The sequence below is a fragment of the Phasianus colchicus genome, chromosome 10 (genome assembly GCF_987193195.1).
Source record: "Phasianus colchicus chromosome 10, bPhaCol1.hap1.1, whole genome shotgun sequence".
In the NCBI taxonomy this organism is placed as follows: Eukaryota; Metazoa; Chordata; class Aves; order Galliformes; family Phasianidae; genus Phasianus; species Phasianus colchicus.
In genome coordinates, this window is record NC_143445.1 from 16,290,567 (window position 1) to 16,308,389 (window position 17,823).

The 17,823-nt window shown below is 40.8% G+C and overlaps 1 protein-coding gene across 3 annotated transcripts in view; it reads left to right on the forward strand.

Annotated features, from left to right (window-relative positions):
• The window catches only part of DIS3L2 (DIS3 like 3'-5' exoribonuclease 2), a 164,547-nt gene that overhangs the window by 88,284 nt on the left and 58,440 nt on the right, over positions 1–17,823 (forward strand). For all 3 annotated transcript variants that reach the window (XR_016469686.1, XM_031603497.2, XM_090147458.1), the window contains exons 11-12: positions 571–650; positions 15,150–15,262. Coding sequence is in view for 2 of the 3 variants with exons in the window: in XM_031603497.2 (XP_031459357.2) it covers positions 571–650; positions 15,150–15,262 (193 nt within the window). In the remaining variant the exon portion in view is untranslated. The remainder of the gene's footprint in view (positions 1–570; positions 651–15,149; positions 15,263–17,823) is intronic.

Below are 17,823 nucleotides of genomic sequence, written 5' to 3' on the forward strand. Positions count from 1 at the left end.
ACATAGGTGTTACAAAGTACTGCAACCCTTGAGTGTCGTTACATGCTCTCACTTGTTCCTGTGCAGGTCACTTAGTAAATGTGTCGCTTGCTCCATGCTAGCAGTGCTCCTGGAGTTACTGATGTCCCAGTATCTGCTCTTATGCATGGTAATGTGGGTTATTTGTGTTTAATTCAGCTTTGCAACTGGGAGACATCTATTTTTCCACTAGCTGCAAGGCACGAAGACTTTTTCTTGCTTGTTACTTTAGAGAGAACTTGATGGGATCAGTTGTTTACTTTTTGTGAGGAAAATCAGTAATGAGATGAAAGCTGTTACAAGCAAACAGTTCTACCAAGAACAAAAATTGAAATCAACAACAAAAAAATCCACAACGTCAAGGAGTATCACTTCTCCAAAACCTTATTTTAGATTAGATCTAGGCTTTCAGATTAGTTTGAAGGTGTTTCAGCAGTCTGAATCTTCTGAAAACATCGTTATTGTTGTCTGGATGTCTCTGGGCTGTGTGTTTTGATGCCTTCTTCATGACTGGAAGATAAATTTTCCTTTTTTTTTTTTTTTCTTGGATAGGAAAGAATGCATTTTCACCATCGACCCATCAACTGCCAAAGATCTTGATGATGCTTTGTCCTGTAAACAACTCCCTGACGGTATGAGATATATTTTACAAAATACTGCTCAGTGTTTATATTCAGCAGCTGACACACTCATATATGTAATTTGTCATGAAGTATTCTTTACCAAATATGAGTAAATGTTAAACTGGTTTTCTCCTATTGTTTTAACTGTCTATTTTCAGAAATTGTAGAGCAGATCTCTTCAATCTGCAGTAATATTGATGTCAGGAAATGCAGAAACCACAGCATTTTGCATAATCGAAGCTGTAATTTCATTTGAGCAGATCTCAGCTGCCTCCTGTCATTATTGGGCTTATAGCAGAATAGCTCACGTGCCACTCCTGCATACTGAAGCCTAGTAGATGTTTGACCTGGAATGCATGGTCCCCGATTAAAGGAACCTTGTTTTTGAAGGTCACTGGGGCTGCATTGCTGCATTGCTTCTCAGTGTTTGTTTATGGGATGCTGAGAATAGTCAGATGAGCAGAGTGTGCCTTATAAGTTGTGCTCTTCTTCTCATTGCCTTTTAAGTTTTCTGTTCTGCCTTATTTGTGCTTTTACTATGTCATAAGCCAGCAGAACAGAAAGTAAAGCTTCAGAAGCCAAGTCTTGATGATTCCGACTAAAGGAACTTCACTCGTGTAAGCTTACATTGCTATCCAATTCTGCTCATTTAGTTTGATGAGATCCAGTAACAGGCTTGGTTTAGAAATAGTACATGGTTTGATTAACACATCTACAAATAATGGAGAAGATAAAGTGACTTTTTTATGTGTTTAGTTTTACTTGTTGTTATTAGTGATCATGATATGATGACATCAGACATGGCTCTCTGGTTTTGATTGCTTTCATTCTGTGTAATGTGGCCAATGAATATTCGTGTCGTTTAGAGCCTGTTACAGAATAGCATTACAGGGCTATAGAGCTGATTAAAACAAACAAACAAACAAAAACAGTTGAAAGAAGAGTTGAGGCTAATAAAATTATTCCTAATTGTATTGTATGATATCAATTTTGAGGCCAGGTTAAGGAAAAATTGTTGTTCTATCTCACTGAAAGTTTAAACAGTCTCCTTGAGAGATCCTAAATTTAACTCTGTCCTCCCTCTTTGCATTTTATCATCTAGATTATCCATAGATCTATGACTATGTTAGTGATCCTGCAGTCACTCGGAACAAAGACGCTGAAACTCTGACATCTGAGACTCTACCAATCACACCTGCATGGGTTTTAGGTGCAGCATGAAAACGTTCATCGAGCTTGTTTGTGGGACATAGGTCTGCATTTTTCCCTTATCAATCCTTATCTCATCCCTTGGAGAACATGTTCAGGGGAAATAGCTGTTCAGGCAAGAATTCTTCCTTTCCAGAGACTGCATTGCTCATGCCTGGAACTTGGTGCCAGTGCATCAGGGATCATCACCACTTGTAATGTCCAAGGGGCTTCTAGACATGATTGGGCTATTGCCCATGTGTTCTTGATTGCAAAAAAATCCCCCTGTGAGGCTGAGTAGTTTGGCAGCAGTGCTGCCACACATGCCTTCATCTACAGAACCTCTTTGGAACAAGTGCATCTCATGGAATCAAACCAAGGGAAAAAGAAAATGGGATTAAAAGAGAGAGAGAGAGCACCCACCTGAGTTTTCATTGGCCTTGTTATTTCAAAGGTCATCTCTGATGTGCTTATCTGTAGAGGACAGAGGTTGCGGACAAAGATCACATTTCCTTTTTGAAAAGACCTGAAGAAACCCTGGAGAAATCAGGGGCAGGGCATAGCTGACTTTCTGAGAGTAAAACTGAAGGTTTGTGTGGCTTGTATCTAAAATTTATGGAGTGGGAAACCTGCACTGAGTGCTTGATGCTGTGGTGGTGATGGGTTGGTGGTTGGACTAGATGATGTTAGCGATCTTTCCAACCTCGATGAATCTGTGATTCACTGAAAGTTGGCATCCTTCCCAGGAGCGCTGTGCACATTCCCCTTTCTTCCAGGTGAGCCTCAGATGAGTAAATCCAAGTGACAGATAAGTAAATTCAAGAGCAGACAAGTGCATGCCCCCAACAGAGGCTGTCCCAGCCCAAAGGCCCTTTGTTCAGCCCCGCATATTGTTTTCCACAAATCATCAGATGTGGTTAAGAGCCCTCTATGGAGGATCCAGAATGGTTCAAAACCAGTGCTGGAGGCCCTTTGGGCTCACTTGCTTACAAAGCTCATTCTATTTGCAGCCGTTGTGTTAAGGAGAGCTCTTCTGGGAATCTTAATCTTGTGCATACTGGGGCTTCTTGATGCATTTTGGAGGATTTCTGGCTTTAAAAGTTGTTATACTAGCTGCAATTATTATGACAAAGAGTTGTTTTAGAGGTTAAGAGCTCATCCAGGGCTGGCAAGCCTTCATGTCTCATGAGGACAAAGTTGTGTTAAGAGTTAACAGAGCTTTTATTCCAAACGTAAATCTGGTTACAAGAAATTATTATTTTTTCCATCTTTTTTGCCCATATGTTAAACACTTAAAAAAAAAAAAAAGAAAGAAAAAGAAAAAGAAAAAAAGAGAGAGCCAGCATGAACAAACCGCATATCTGGCATCCTCATGATGTCAGGAGATCTCCAGAAATCAACAGAAAATGCAGTACCCGATTCAGAAAATGCCCCAAATGACCCAAAATAAATGCAAGTAAAAGACTTTACTCACACTTTCCCTATCAAGCACCCAAATGAATGCAGTTTGGCTGATTTGGAAGAATGAAATTGTCCTCAAACATTAATTGCTAATTTATTCAATATTGTGGCAGTTTCTTTGCCCTGACGCAGAGACACGTGGGTCTACTTTTGCACCTTTTCTTAGTTTTAAAACTTTTCAGTGTAACAGTTATCTGTTCTGCTCACTGGATGGAGGACTTCCCTATGCTACATACTCAGTAAAAGTTGAACATTTTTTTGCAAAAGTAATCCATAAGTCTGTCATAAAGCACTACCCAGTAGCAAAGGAAGCATGGGATGACTGTGGGAAGAGCTTTATTTTTAATGGAGCTCATAGTAAGATATTGCAGCAGTTGGAAACTTTACAGGGATATATGTCATAAGTGGGCCAATCTGGTTTTGAGAGGATTTTATATTGAAGTCTGCTTTTGATTAACTGTCGTGCTCCTCGTTATTGTTTAATGATAGGAGTAGGGAGGTACGCTTGCTGTTTGCACTTGTGAGTGTATATTTTAAGAGATCAGCTCCAATAAAGAATGAAAATAGGGTTATTTATGTAACAGCTTTAGAAATATGAACGAGCTGTACTCCATTTAGATGACTCAGCATAATCTTGGAGTAGGAGATGGATCTGGACGGCAGCAAGTTTCTGCAGCATTTGTAGAGTTGTTTCAGGATAGCCTGAGGTTTTAAGCAAGTTCATTTCAGTCAGTGCTCCTTTGTGATCCTTTCTGCACGTATTCTAGTGAATGACTGCAGCCAGGAGCACGCCACGGAGCAGCTCTCAGTTTGAAGGCTCACTGTGGGAGGAATCGTTGTACTGAAGAACAGAAATACATTTTGCAGGTTGTTTGTTTGACTTCTTTTTTCCTTAGCGACACTGGTCTTCTGTATTTCGAAGTGAGGTCAGATATAGAGACATTCATTGAATTCATGTTTTTACCTGAGGACCTAAGCAAATGAGATTTCTGCAGTATGCTGCTACCTGTTTTTTCCCTTCCCTTTAAATTCATTCACCCTGTTGGTGAATTCAAATCAAATATACCTAAGGGAGATGCAAAGACATTGTGTTTCTTCAGGTATCATGAAAATGGGATCTGAGCAAAGAGGAGAGATTCACTTAGTGACCCAAATCTGGGCAAAGTGCAGCATGACCTTTGTCCTTAGCAGACGTGTGAGAGTCTTCTGTGGGCTGCAGTTTTCAGAAACAGATCTGAGGAGTCTGTGGACTCACATCTCTGTTCAAGGAGTATTTTCCGTGTATGATGGTAAAGGTATCCTTTGTTTACTGCAAGCCTAAAGAAAAAGCTTGCTTTCCATGGACCTCATGGACGCATTAAGACATCCTTATTGCATGAGCTCCAGTGTTTTGCACTGAAATAGGCCTGTAGAGCCCTGGTAGCCCCAAGATGTTCTCTGCCATCTCAGGTGAACACTTGCTTTTCCTTTTCTTCCATCCTTGTTCTTTCCCAAAGCAGATTACAAACGTCTGAGGACCGAGTTGGTTTTGCAAAGTTATGTGCACTTATTATTCAAAGTTGTAAATAATCCCTCTTATTTAGTTTTGTCCCTCTAGCCACACAAGTACTGTAGGATGAAATTTGCTGCAGCGGCACTTGGTGCAAACCTTTCAGCTAAGCCATTTGGTTCCTGCAGCATAGGCTGTAGGAAGAATTTGTAATTAGTGTCTTGTGAGCTGATTTGCTGAAGATAAACACTGAAGAATGGACTAGTGTTGAATCAAAAGTTATATTATGATTTAGTATGCTTTCTTCTCTGTGAGGTAAATGTGTAAGATGAATAGATACCAGACATGGTTTGGAGAGAAAATGACAGAAAACCCACGTCACAGTGTGAGTTAAATATAAAATGATCATAAACTGTAATTTCCTTAAATTTATTGCAGGAGTGGGAAAAATAAAGAATACATACAAGGAATGGGATTGTGCATAGTATTTAGTTGGTTTTTCCTTTGGTATTGTACATAATTAGCTGAGCTCTACTGTTATTGCTGATTAGTCTGGTGCCTTTTTATTAAGGATCTATGTTGTGTCAGTAGAGAAGTGGAAAAGACAGATTGCAGTGATTAGAAACAGGTACATTTTTCCTTTTTTTTTTTCCATCAAGAACTTGTGGTTGCAGATTCTTTGAAATATGCAAAATACAGTCAGATCTCTGCCAAATCCAGATCAATGTTGTGTCCCACAGTGTGGTCCCATGCATTGCTGGAGGAATTGCAGCTTGTACAGTATATTTTGCCTCTTATTTTAAAATAACATGGGGTTGTGTCTGCGGAAACACACATCACTTCCAATTTCCAAGGCCAGAGTTGAATGGAATCAGAGGGTTGAATTGCGTCACCCTTCCCCTACCAATTTCATCTCTTTTGAAATCAACAAGAGAGCTAAACAGCGTCGTGCTGCCCTTAGCTTGACTGGAAATAGAGCAGATGGTGATTGAAAGGGTAATAGAGTAAGCCTAATTCCTGAACAAGTGCACTAAAATAATAAAGCACTGGGATGCAGAACAAGAAGGTTTGGATTTGGTTTGAGCATTGATTGCTGGAACATAATTTGTTAAGGCATTTCTTGCATCTGTGTGAAAGCTACTTGTGGGAAGATTGTGGGTTTTTTGTTTTGATTTTTTTTTCCCCCCACAAAACTTGGGCAGAATTTGTTATTGGTAATTCATATCTGTTGCACTGGATTTTTGTATTAAGTATAGAAATTTTATAAGGATTCCACCTATATTCCAAAAGCCTTGCATTTGGAAAACAGAGATATCAAATCAAGACAGTACATAAATAAATTCATAGAGGAAAAGGACGTAGGGTTTAAGCAATATGAAAGGTAGGTTGCCTATAAAGGGCTAATCTAATAAAGATTGTGGCTGCAGAACATCCAATTGGACATACAAATACAAGTAGAAGAATTACTCTTTAAAGTGAATGTATTTTCCTGAAGCGAGGAGGGCTGCTGCAGGCAGAATCTCTTTTTGAATCATTTCAGTTCGTAAATTCAGGACCTGGGACAATTCCCCAAGGATTTAGAGGCGTGGGTTTTCCTGGGTCAACAGGTATCCCTAGTTTAGATACTAACTTAAAAATGATAGCACCCAACTTTGTATTGAAGAAAAACCCCACAAAAGTTCAGAATTCATTTAAGGAGTTGGGTAATGAGGAGAGAATCAAAAATTCCTGATTTAAAAGCACTCTCTCTAGGATTTATTTTCACTGAAGAGGACCTCAGAAATGAAGAGGGTTGTTAGAGAAGAACCACAAATGGTAGATGATGACCAAACAGAGCTAGGGAAAACAGGATTTTCCAGCAAATTCAACAGATAGCAATCCAAAGATAATTGACAGTACAAAAAGGGTACAAATAGCTAGGAATAAGTTCCCACACAGTTGACTTCAGTCATATGTTCTGTTGCATGCAGGCAGTAAAGATACTATTGCTGTGTATGTTTGTTATCAACTTTTCAAAATGGCAGGATCCCTCGGAATCACTGAACTATTGTTGTAACTAATAATTTATTGCTGTGTATGGGTTTTAAGAACCTAACTGACCAGGAAGACTGTCTTCTTACAATGCAGCTCACTGCTGACTTCTTGATTGTTGACTATTACATTGGTTACTCAAAGTGTAAAACAGGGCGCAGATGGAAATGTTTTGGGAATGTTTCCGAACATAAACGAAAAGTTGGATGGCTAAGAGCGAAATCTCAGCAGCTGCCTTCTATTCTCAAAGAAGCTGAAATGTCAAGGCTGTTCAGTGGGGAAGTAATTTGTATGTGTTTGTATGTGTTTGGCCTAGCACTAAATTCCAAGGTCTCTTTGAATGCCTGGGAGCATTCATTCAGCCTTGGATTTCTGTGTTCAGCAGAGATATCACAAAAGATTGACCTATGAGAGAGGCAGGTCCCTTCCCACTCCAAACCTTCACTTCAGGAACAGGATGACATCCTACACTCCCAAATGATTGTGATCCATCTTGAAAGCTTCTGGGTGCCGCTTCCCTTCTCTTCGTATTCAATGACTGTTGATTTCCTGATAGAGTTAACCTCTTGAATGGGACTTGGAATAGTGATAACAACAAATTGTGACGTGAATGCCAGAAATTGTCCTTTTGCCTTTGTCACTGTGGAAACATAGCTGCTAAGAGGGTGTTTGATAGAGCTAAGCACAGACTCCCTTGGTAACTTCTGTCTACCGGCAAGAAGTGCTTTCTGAGCTGCAGTTCACCTTGGTGATCTGCTTGACAGCTTGTCTTGGGAAAAGATTGAAGATCTGTCTGTGGAGTGGTTGGTTTAGGCTGAGTAGCAAAGATTCGTGCTGGGCATAAGGCACGAGCAGTCATCTAGAGGTTCTCCTAAAGATGGCCATGTGGCAAGCGCTGTCACCCAGTGGAGAATTTAAAGTATCTGAGATTCTTATCTTCGTTTTACTTGTAACACTTTAATTTCTTGCAAAGAAATTAATACAATTTTTAAAACTTCTCAGTGGAACTTGCTGTTTTGGCACCTCACGGTTTGCTAGGTGTTTGTGCAGACATGGAGGAAATCAGCTGTTGTTACCTTTTGCAGTGTGCATCAGGCATCAGCACAGGGATAGGGAGGAAACGTTTGTGAGCAGAAGGTAGGACAAGACATCGCTGCATAAGATGCTGCTGTGTCTGGTCACAGTCTTCCAACGTTGGCCAAATTTGATGTATGAAATGACAGTCTCTTCATTTCCATCATTATGTTTGCTGTCCCTAGCTGTCCTGTGGCCTGCCTTGATGTTTACTATTAAAGTACTTTTGCCTTACTTCCATCTGTATTTTTCTGTGTGATTCTTGTTCCTCAGTGTGAACAAATTCTTATGCTGTGTACTTATTCTGTTGGATATCATTCCCTGTGTCCTTCAGCAGTTAAATATTTTATCTTGTACATGCTGTGTAAATTCTGTCCTTCCGAGTATTCAGTGCTCTTCCCCCAGGATAATTCCTTCTTTGTTAAAGTATCTGGCTCAATGGTGCAGTGGTAACATTTGCACAGAAGAGCTCTTCTGTTCTCCTCCTAAGTTATTGCATCTCTTTGGGAGGCAATTTTCATGAACAACAGAGGCAGTACCTGTGTTCAGGATGGCAGCACCTCCCATCACAAGGTGAAGAACTGACATGGGTTTGCTGGCAATCCAGAGGACAGGACACTTGCTTATGGGTTTCTCTGCCTTGGTACCAAAGTATATCCTGTGAGATCTGGAGATCCGACTTCTGATTCATCACCAGCTGAGATGCTTCCAGCATCTACTCTGTGTTCCCATGATAGGACTGACTCCCACACCTCCTAGGAAGCTGGGGATGGTTTGTGATGATATTTTGCCATCTCTGAACATACTCCTCAGTCTTGGGCAGGTTGGAGAGTGTGTTGCTTGCAGAGGATTTAAATGCTAGCCTTAGTCAAAATATTTAAATGCTGAAGTGATTTGGGTTATGCTGTTTTGTGTATAAAGCTCAGGGATTTGTAATGCATGATGTGTGAAGTACCTTGTTATGTCAGTATTCTGGTTTTGTTTTTCAGTATAAAAGGTAGCTTTTACATTCTATTAAGAAGTGAGTTTAGGAAGTTGCTGAATTTATTAGCTGCTACGGACAGAAAACTATGCAATTCACATGGAAGAACTGCTCCCAGAATTTAATTTAGTAATAAAATCTCCTCATACTTCTGAAATTGTTTAAAGATTTGTTTGTTGGTCATGGAAAAAAAAGTATTCTGCTTGGGAACTGCTCCTTTCCTAGTAGATTTCTCTGCTTTACATCTTCACTTGTCCATCATTGTTAAAGGCACTTAATGAACACGAATTCTGTTTTGTACCTTATCTGGAGCCAATCCCAAATTTGTTTGTAAAATCATGATCATCTCCATAACATTCAGTCAGTGCCAGAGACTTAAGTACCAAAGGTCAGAGTGGCTGTGAGAATTGAGTAGAACAGCACTTTAAAAGTCACTACAAGCAGATAGGAATTATTCTGGATTTTAGACTCATTAAAATCTCACTTTGACCTTTTGACTTAAAGAGGAAGAAGGAAAAAAAACAACACAGAAAACCCATTACCATCTATTTTTATAAGTTGAGCTGTGAATGTTTTCAGGTTCTCTTGGGATCGCTGAGGGCATCCCTTTCCAGCACTGCCATTTGTAGCAGTGGTTTCTCAGAAATCCGGAAGATGCTGAGATGCTCTCAAAGTCTCTCTGTGGCTGGTGAGCACTGGGAGTTGTTCCCATGGGTTGTTTCTCATGTAAACCAGAGAGGCTCAATAGGGATATGTCCTAGAGGCCAGGCTGCCAGTGGTGCCTGGTGGTGTTTTATGGATCGTGACTCTTTAGAGATGCTTATTGTTTGGATAGAGAGTTTTTCCTCTTTTCAAGTCATTGCAACTTTCATAAAGTCATATTCATGGCTGGTTGGAAAACTGCTGCTCGGTGCCCTGGGGACTTGTCCTGCTCTCTTTGAGGTACGGAATTCTGATTCCTTTCGCCAGAGTCTTTTCATAAGGTTATGTTGAAGAAGAGACCTTTTGAGAAAGGAGAAGATATGAATTGCTTTTAGAAAAGTGTAATTAGTTGTATTTCGGTTGGCTGGAGCAGCATCATATGATAATTTAAAAACTTTAGTATCCTGATAAACAAGTGAATGCATTTATGCTCAGTTGCACTGTGCTTTGAAAAAGCAAAATGGCCCTGGGGCACACAAGTAAAATTTAAGCACTCTCTTTGTTATTTTAAAATAACTGAAATAAAGCACACTGATTTTCTGAACAATAGCTTGGCTTCCTGTGCCTGAAGAGTAACCTCAGCTGAGAATTAAAGCCACCCACCTGTATCTTCAGACTCTAGAGCAGACAAATAACTTGCTTTTCCCACAGTTCCACTTGTGTTAATCTCTTCTCCTCTTCTCCATATTGCTCTTTTTTTTCTTTTTTTTTTTGTTTCTTTTTTTTCCTTTTTTTTCTTTCTTTCTTTTTTTTTCTTCTTTTTTTGCTGTCATTCTCTCTGCCCCTATCCCAACATGAACAGGGCCGTGCCTGGACCATCCATGCACCCATGTAGTACATGCATATCCTGAAGAGAAACAGATGCTTGTGCGTGGGTCAGGTCCTTCATTGAAAAGCACATGCTGATGATCTGCGATGATCCTTCGCTCCTTCCAGCATCTTTTTCCTACTTTTGCTGGATGCTAAGCACTGCTTTGCAAATAAGTGTAAGTGAGCAGCACCAGGTACCTCCAGGGCAAAGAATGGGGAAGAGCTGTAATTATTTGCTACAAGAGTTTGGCCTAACCTCAGAACTGCTTTTAATTGCTGGAAGCAGCTGTCTGTTTTCTGTCTGGAGCAAACACTTAACAATCTGCTTTCAACTTTCCTGTATCTCCCCAGCTGAGAGGTAACAGCTTTCAGGAATAGTTGTTAGCACAAAGAACTTGGTATTAGATTTGAAGTCGACATAACACTCTGAGTGATTGTATTCTCTCCTGAGAAGGGTGATGAGTGAAGGTGAGACGGAAATGAAGGAGTGTGTATCCATGTGCTGGAGAGTTTCCTTTTGCTGTTTTATCCTCAAGGAGTAGCATTTTTAAATTCCGTGGTCCAAAAATTTACTTGTGCCAGAGTATGAAATGAATGTGGTTGGTCTTGGTCTTTTCCTCTGTATTTGTGACTAGGGTGCTGAAGATGGAGAAGGGTTTGCTGCCGCCATGTTAACTCTCTACTGTTCTGATATATTCAACCCAACTTTCTGATTCCTGGGGCAAATTCTTGATACAGCTTGCTGGGTTGGCAGTTTTTATGGAACATTTATAGATTCAAAGGTCTTTCTCCTTTCTTGCAGCTCCTTCTTGGTAATCCTTTTTGTTTAGAGTTGTCCTTCCTAAAAAAAAGAAAAAAGGTCTTTGAACTCTTTTGTTGTAGTACTTGAGATCATCAGTGAAGAAAAAAGAAACAGCTTGTTCTTTGTTCTTCTGTTAGGTGCCACACTTGAACCACTGTCCTTTGATTTTTAGCATCATATCAATGTTACGCACGCAGGGTTTTGGAGTGAGTTCAAACAAGCCAGATTCTAAGATCAAGGAGCTGAATCTTCTTTAAAGAAGCACAGCATTGTGCTGGGGGATGCAGCTTTGCCATTTGGTAAGCATCTGGAGGAGATCCAGGCTTCGAGAAACTTGGAGAATTTCAGGTCCGTTTCATTCTGCCATTCCAGCCACTCGTGATGTGGTCAACAAAAAAGGAAATGGTCGTCTCTGATGTAGTGTCACCACAAATCCCATCCATCCCTTTTGCAGAGAGTTTTGGCCTGGGAGTTTCTTTGGTGGCCATTTGGCCAGTGATTTCCCTCTTCATACTTGCAGACCTCCTTTAAAATAATATTCCCCTCTGCTATCCATCTCTGCTGCCTGGTGTCTGGATGTGCAAAGGAGGCAAATAGGTGCAGTTGGCCAATAAACCACATGTTGCTCAATTCTAAACTGCATTCACCATTGCTAATTGTCTCCCACTCTTCAGATTCACAGTGATGGAGTTTGAATGGCAGTTTTGCACCCACCTTTTTTTAATGAATAAACTTCTGAGATCCTGAATGAAAGAAGCCATCCGAGCACCTTCAGCATTTTTCATTACAGTAGATGCTCTCTTTTGCTCTTGCTTAAGTGTATCAGCTATATGAAGTGTCAGGCTTAATCCCCCACATATTCTTATGTAGATACTCTAAGAAAGAAAAAAGGTCTTTAAACTAGTAGTGTATACCTAGCTTTAGGGCTTGTTGTGCAGCTTTAGGTTCATTGTAGGAGAATTGTAAATTGGGGTCAGGTGAGTCTGTGGTTTGTAATGTACACCTTTCTGTGAGAAATTTAGATTGAAATCAGGATGGAAAGCAACATGCCAAGATACGAAGCCTGTGTTTGCTAGAGAAGTAGATTTTGTCATCAGAATGAGGGTGGAGTAGGCAGTATAGCAGTGTGTAGTGTCTGGTCCATATATTGCCAACCCTTCCCTCTCTGTGGCAAGACTTTTTCAGTGTAGGAGGGTTTAACTCTCTTCTCCTTTCATTCAGGCCACATATTCTTTTTTCCTTGGGAAATAGCGTAGGACTTACAATGTGAAATGCTCCTTTTGTGATTGTCATAAAAATTAATGAGACTAGAAAAACTGTTTGTGGACCTCGAAGAGAATCCTAGTGGAAGAACTTTGTAGATAGAGAAATACTATTCATTTTAATTGGCAAATAAACCAGGAGAGAGCACTAGGCAGGTATTGCTGTGCAGGCTTAGGCCGGTATTTTCTGCAGCACATCCAGGGGAAATCAGATTAGTTGACGACTGTCTGTATCTTCAATTTTTCTTGGTCTGAATTTGTTGGGGGATGAGAGAAATGGGGTGATTCATACTTGAGCAAGGCAAACCCAAGAGCTGCCAGTTTGCATTATGTCAATGTATGTAACAAAATATTTAGATAGAATTTCAATTAAAAGTTCAAAAGCAGGGGGCTCGTGCTGACCCCAGCTTTTAGAACCTCTGGTGGGAAACCTGAGTGAAATGTAACTCCGCACAACGTGTTTTCGTTGGCGAACTCCATGTTTTATTATCTCATGCAATGAGATCTTTCTTGGTTTGTCAATTTTCTACCGAGGACAAAAAGTTCATGTATGTAACAGTGCATATATTGAATTAAAGTGCGATTAAAGGCATGATGTAATGACCCCCTCTCCTTTCCTTTGGTCAATATTTGCCTGCAGGGTCAATACATTACAATATTGACTTCAAAGTGTTCAATATTTTTTTACCTTCTGAGTGTGTTGGCTTCAAGTGCATGTAATATTAGACCTGTCGGTTGAACTGTTAGTCTAAGACTTACTGTCTTAAGTAGTTTCAGGCTTGGATGCCTAATCCACGTAGAGCAGCTTTCAGGGCATCTGATAATATCACAACACAGCTGTCGGCAGCTTTCTGAGCTGAACCATTTAATCTGCAGCCTTTTCTCCCAGCTTTCTGAGTGGTGGAATTTGTCCCTTGGTGTGCAATGGGATTATTGCCTTCTTCTCCTGCTGCCATGATATTTACTCTCTGCAGGACTTTCCAGCAACTATAGGTTATGTGGAAAAACCTAAACCCCAGTGCTCCCATCTTCCATGTGATTTTCTGCTGCCTTTACATCTCCACTCTATCAATGGTATGAAAGTAGCAAGAAAATACTTCGGAGTGTACTTTACGTCTGTAAACACAGCTTAATAAAACTGACTGGGGGAGCTGTTGGAGGCTGCCCAGGAAAGAGGTAGAATCACTGTCCCTGGAGGTGCTCAAGAACCGTGGAGATGTGGCACTGAGGGATGTGGTTAGTGGGTACGGTGGGGATGGGTTGGGGTTGGACTTGGTGATCTTAGAGGTCTTTTCCAACCATAACGACTCTGTGATTCACCTCTTTCCGTTCCTGCTCTGCTGAAATCCAGCACTGTTACCCATTGGGTGCACCGAGGCAGATACACTGCACAGTGACATCAGCTATTAACAATTTGTCCTTCAAAAATGTGACACTTGAGAGAAAGGCTTTGATAATATCCTTCGCAAGGTGTATAAACAAACAGGATTATAACCAGTGTGGTATCTTATTATGCTGTCTTTTTGAAAGAATAGAAGAAAGAAAAAATATTTATAGATACCACAAAGTTAGTGAATTCCTCTAAAGAACTGAATGTTATAATTAGGAACCCGCCACACTTAGAACTATTCTACAGATAAGCACCTCAAATCTAGTCTCCTTCTTCCAGAGAAAACAAAGGTCAGTGGGCTCCTTTGAGGATTAGTAGACCAGAATTTCTTGGACTGAAGTACTAATTACTTCCAAAGCTGAGGATGATCCCTACTTCCAAATTCAAATTATTGCTGAAACCTCACAATAAACCTCAGTAATACTCCTCTCTAGCCTAACTTTTGAAGTAAGATGCTTTTAGACTAGACTATAGTTAGAGGACAAAGAACCTAATCTGAGGATAAAGCAGGATAACAGGGAGAATATTCTTGTGGAAAGCTGCATTTCTGCATAGCCTGCTACTAAATTACTAAATTATTTAAGACTTCTGCGGACATCAGCAGCAATTTGTGCTTGACCCAGAGAGATTTGGAAGCAAGTTCAGCTCTGAGATCTGAGATCCTGAGGCAGGCTCAAAACCTGCATCCTGTACTGCCTGTGGGGTTGCAAGGTGAGGTCCCACATCCCGTATCTGGCAGCAGAGCTCACTATTATAAGCTCTTGGCTGTGAATACGTAGCCACACGGCTTTTAAAGGCTTGCACACATCCAGCACTGCCTGAGCACTCACAGGTGGATGTGGGATGAGGTAAGCTGTGATCACAGTGGTGGTGAATTTGGTAGTTCTGAGAGACCAGTTTTCATCCCAGAAGGGAAGAGATGGATAGAAATACCATTTTTGTGAGCTATAGGCATAGCATATAGGGGAGAAGTCAGAGTAGTTACATAGAATAATACAGAGAGATTAAAATGCAAAAGAATTCAGAATGATGAACAGATTTCTGAAAATCACATTGTCATTCTCTTTTCCTTTTCTTTACTGTCTCCCTAACCCTGGTGGTACAGGTGGTACAGGACTCACACATCACAAGGAATGTCTCCCAAAAGTGATCCAGCAGAAAATGCAGAGATCATAAAACAGCTGATTATTATTATTTTTTTTTAATTTTCTTTTCCTCTGAAAAGTAACTTCTGGATTGAATTATTTCCTTTTTCCCCAGTTCCCTCAGTGCCTAAATTTCTACCTGCAGCCTACTGACTTCCTTGTGCAATTTCAGGGAACTTTGAAGTGGGTGTTCACATTGCGGATGTAAGCTACTTTGTACTGGAAGAAACAGCCCTGGATAGAGTGGCGAGCGAGAGGGCAACGAGTGTCTATTTAGTGCAAAAGGTAGGAACAACTTTTCTTCTTTTCTTCTGAGCACTATTTGTTCCTTTTACCTTTACAAGTTTGTTTTCAGATGCCATCAGTCAAAATCTGGTTACTATTGCAACAAAACTACAAAAATTGGTGAACTGGTGTCAAACACGAGACTTAATGCTATGCACTGGCTCAGAGCTTATGAAGACAGCAGTCATGAGCAGTCCATGGCTGTGTGTCTTTGGGTAGAAACTCAGGTATGCCAGGGCTGGGTAGCTGAGGAGCAGCTTGATTGGAATAGGTCTCTGCTGACCTGGAGCTGGTTCAGGTCCCATAGCTTTAATGCTATGTTTGTGTCATTGTGAGCTGGAGATAAGCTTGACAGGCCCCGCTTGGTTTCTCTGCATTGCTGTTGCAGGCTTGAAATTTGCAGATCATAGAATCATTAAGGTTGGAAAAGGGCCTCTAAGATCACCAAGTCCAACCCCAACTGACCCCCCACCATCACCACTGACCACATCCCTCAATGCCACATCTCCATGGTTCTTGAACATTTCCAGGAACAATGACTCCACCACCTCTCTGGGCAGTCTGTGCAGGTGTACCACCACTATTTCTGAGAAGAAATATTTCCTAACATCCAACCTGGATAGTGATAGTGATGGAGATAGTGGTGGTGATGGAGAGTTTTGTCATCTCACTTCTTGAGGAACCACAGTATTTCAGTTTTCTTTCATCTTGGTATCCCAGATGTGGAGAAGTGATGCTCTCTCATCATGCACTGAAAAGATTTTTTTTTAATTTTAGAGATTTTAGTACAACAGAAGCAAATATTAAACTCAGTTTTGAAGTTGACCTGTAAACCACAAAAATGTTCAAGTTTGAGCTTAGTATTAGAGAGCAAGCATCCGTGTTTCATCCGTGGATGATTACTTCTGTCTCATTTTTAGGTGAATGTGCAGAAACCCTTCCTAGCTCATGAACAATTGCAGGTACTGTATATGAATTGAAGCCTGGAAGATTGGCTCTTGGCTTCAGGTAGTAGAAGTCCTTAACAGTGCAACCCTTCCCACGTGTTGGGGCATCTTTGTTGATATAAACAAGCACATTCTAATTGCTGGGTTGTGTGGAGCAGCCATGAGAGCAGTGCAGAAGTGTCTGAGCTGGATTGGTCGTAGTGAGACCAAGGAGTGACCTCACTGAATATCACCTTGCCAGGGATTGATTTCTCCAGGAGTGGGAATCGGTGTGTATCTCATAGAAACAGCAGTTCTGGCACCACAGCCTTCCCAGCCCTACAGTCTCTCTGTCAATAAGCCCTTGGCTGTATGATACTCTGCTTCCACCTCTGGTAGGGATGACTCCGTAGCTGTCACTCACCATGCAACTCATGCTTGAAGGCATGTAGTTTTTTGGAAAGAAGGATTTTTTTTTAATAAGCATTTTTAATGAAAATGTAGCTGAATTCAAAAGTTCATTGTTCCTTGTAAGTGCTTTTTTTTCCCCAAACATCAACCATGTGTGATGCCTACAATAAGTTATATGTTACCTTTTCACATCCATTATCTCCAATTGCTCTTCACCTACCTTGGTCTCTCAGCCAGGGATAGTGTTTTGCCCCCTCTACTGCCTTGCAGAGAATGCATTTTAAGAGTACAAACCAGGTTAGATTACTAAAGCACAATGTTGGTCACTCTTTTAATTGCAGTGGATGAAAAGGAGCAAGAGGATGGGCAAAGGAAAGCAGCCAGCAGTCTGAAAACAAGATGGTAGTGTGACTCTTGTAGAAAATATGCTTTCCTTTGATGGAATTGTTTCCTAAGACAGCTGTGATTCTGCTAGAGGTTAGCACCATGCTAATCCTCCCAAAGAAGTTAAATAAGCCACATATTTAATTTTCCTGAGACGTGTATCCAGAAGGGGAGTTATTGTGTAATTGCTAGCGGTCTATTTAATAAAAGTCAAAAGTTTTTGAAATAAGAGTGTATCAGGTTTTAAGAAGCGAGAAAACCTAAACAGTTTCCTCTTTTCTGGCACATCCCTTAGTGTTATTTTAGGTGTGAAGCAGCTCGAGTGAGAGGTCAGCCATAAATCTGTGTAATATTTTATTGGTGCTATTTTATACTCGAGATCAAAGATGTGATCTGTAAGTCTATCTCCGTGCTGAGTCCCAGGACTTCGAGACATTCACTTTTGACACCAGCAGGTTGTCGGGGTGTTGATATTTTGATAATCTCAGGCTGAGTAACAAAGAGTTGCTCAAAATCTGAATTCATGGAAGTGTTGATATAACTCTTAAGCAGAAATCTTGGCTCATAAACAAATTGCCTATTTCCTCTGAGTGTCTGTTAGTGTGTAAGCAATAGGCTTGCTGAGCCCTCCCCATTGTTAGACCTTGGCACCCTCCTCCTGGTGCTGGGGTGGGCACTCCTGGTCAGTGCAGTCACTCCCCATAGGATCCATGGGAGAGATGAGGTCGTCCCAGGAGTCGACAGTGGTTGTACCAACCAGCAGGGCAGTTGCAGAATGGGATTATTTGAGACGAGCAAAACTGTCTGTGTGGCTTTTTGAAAATGAGGAGTTTGTTCTCT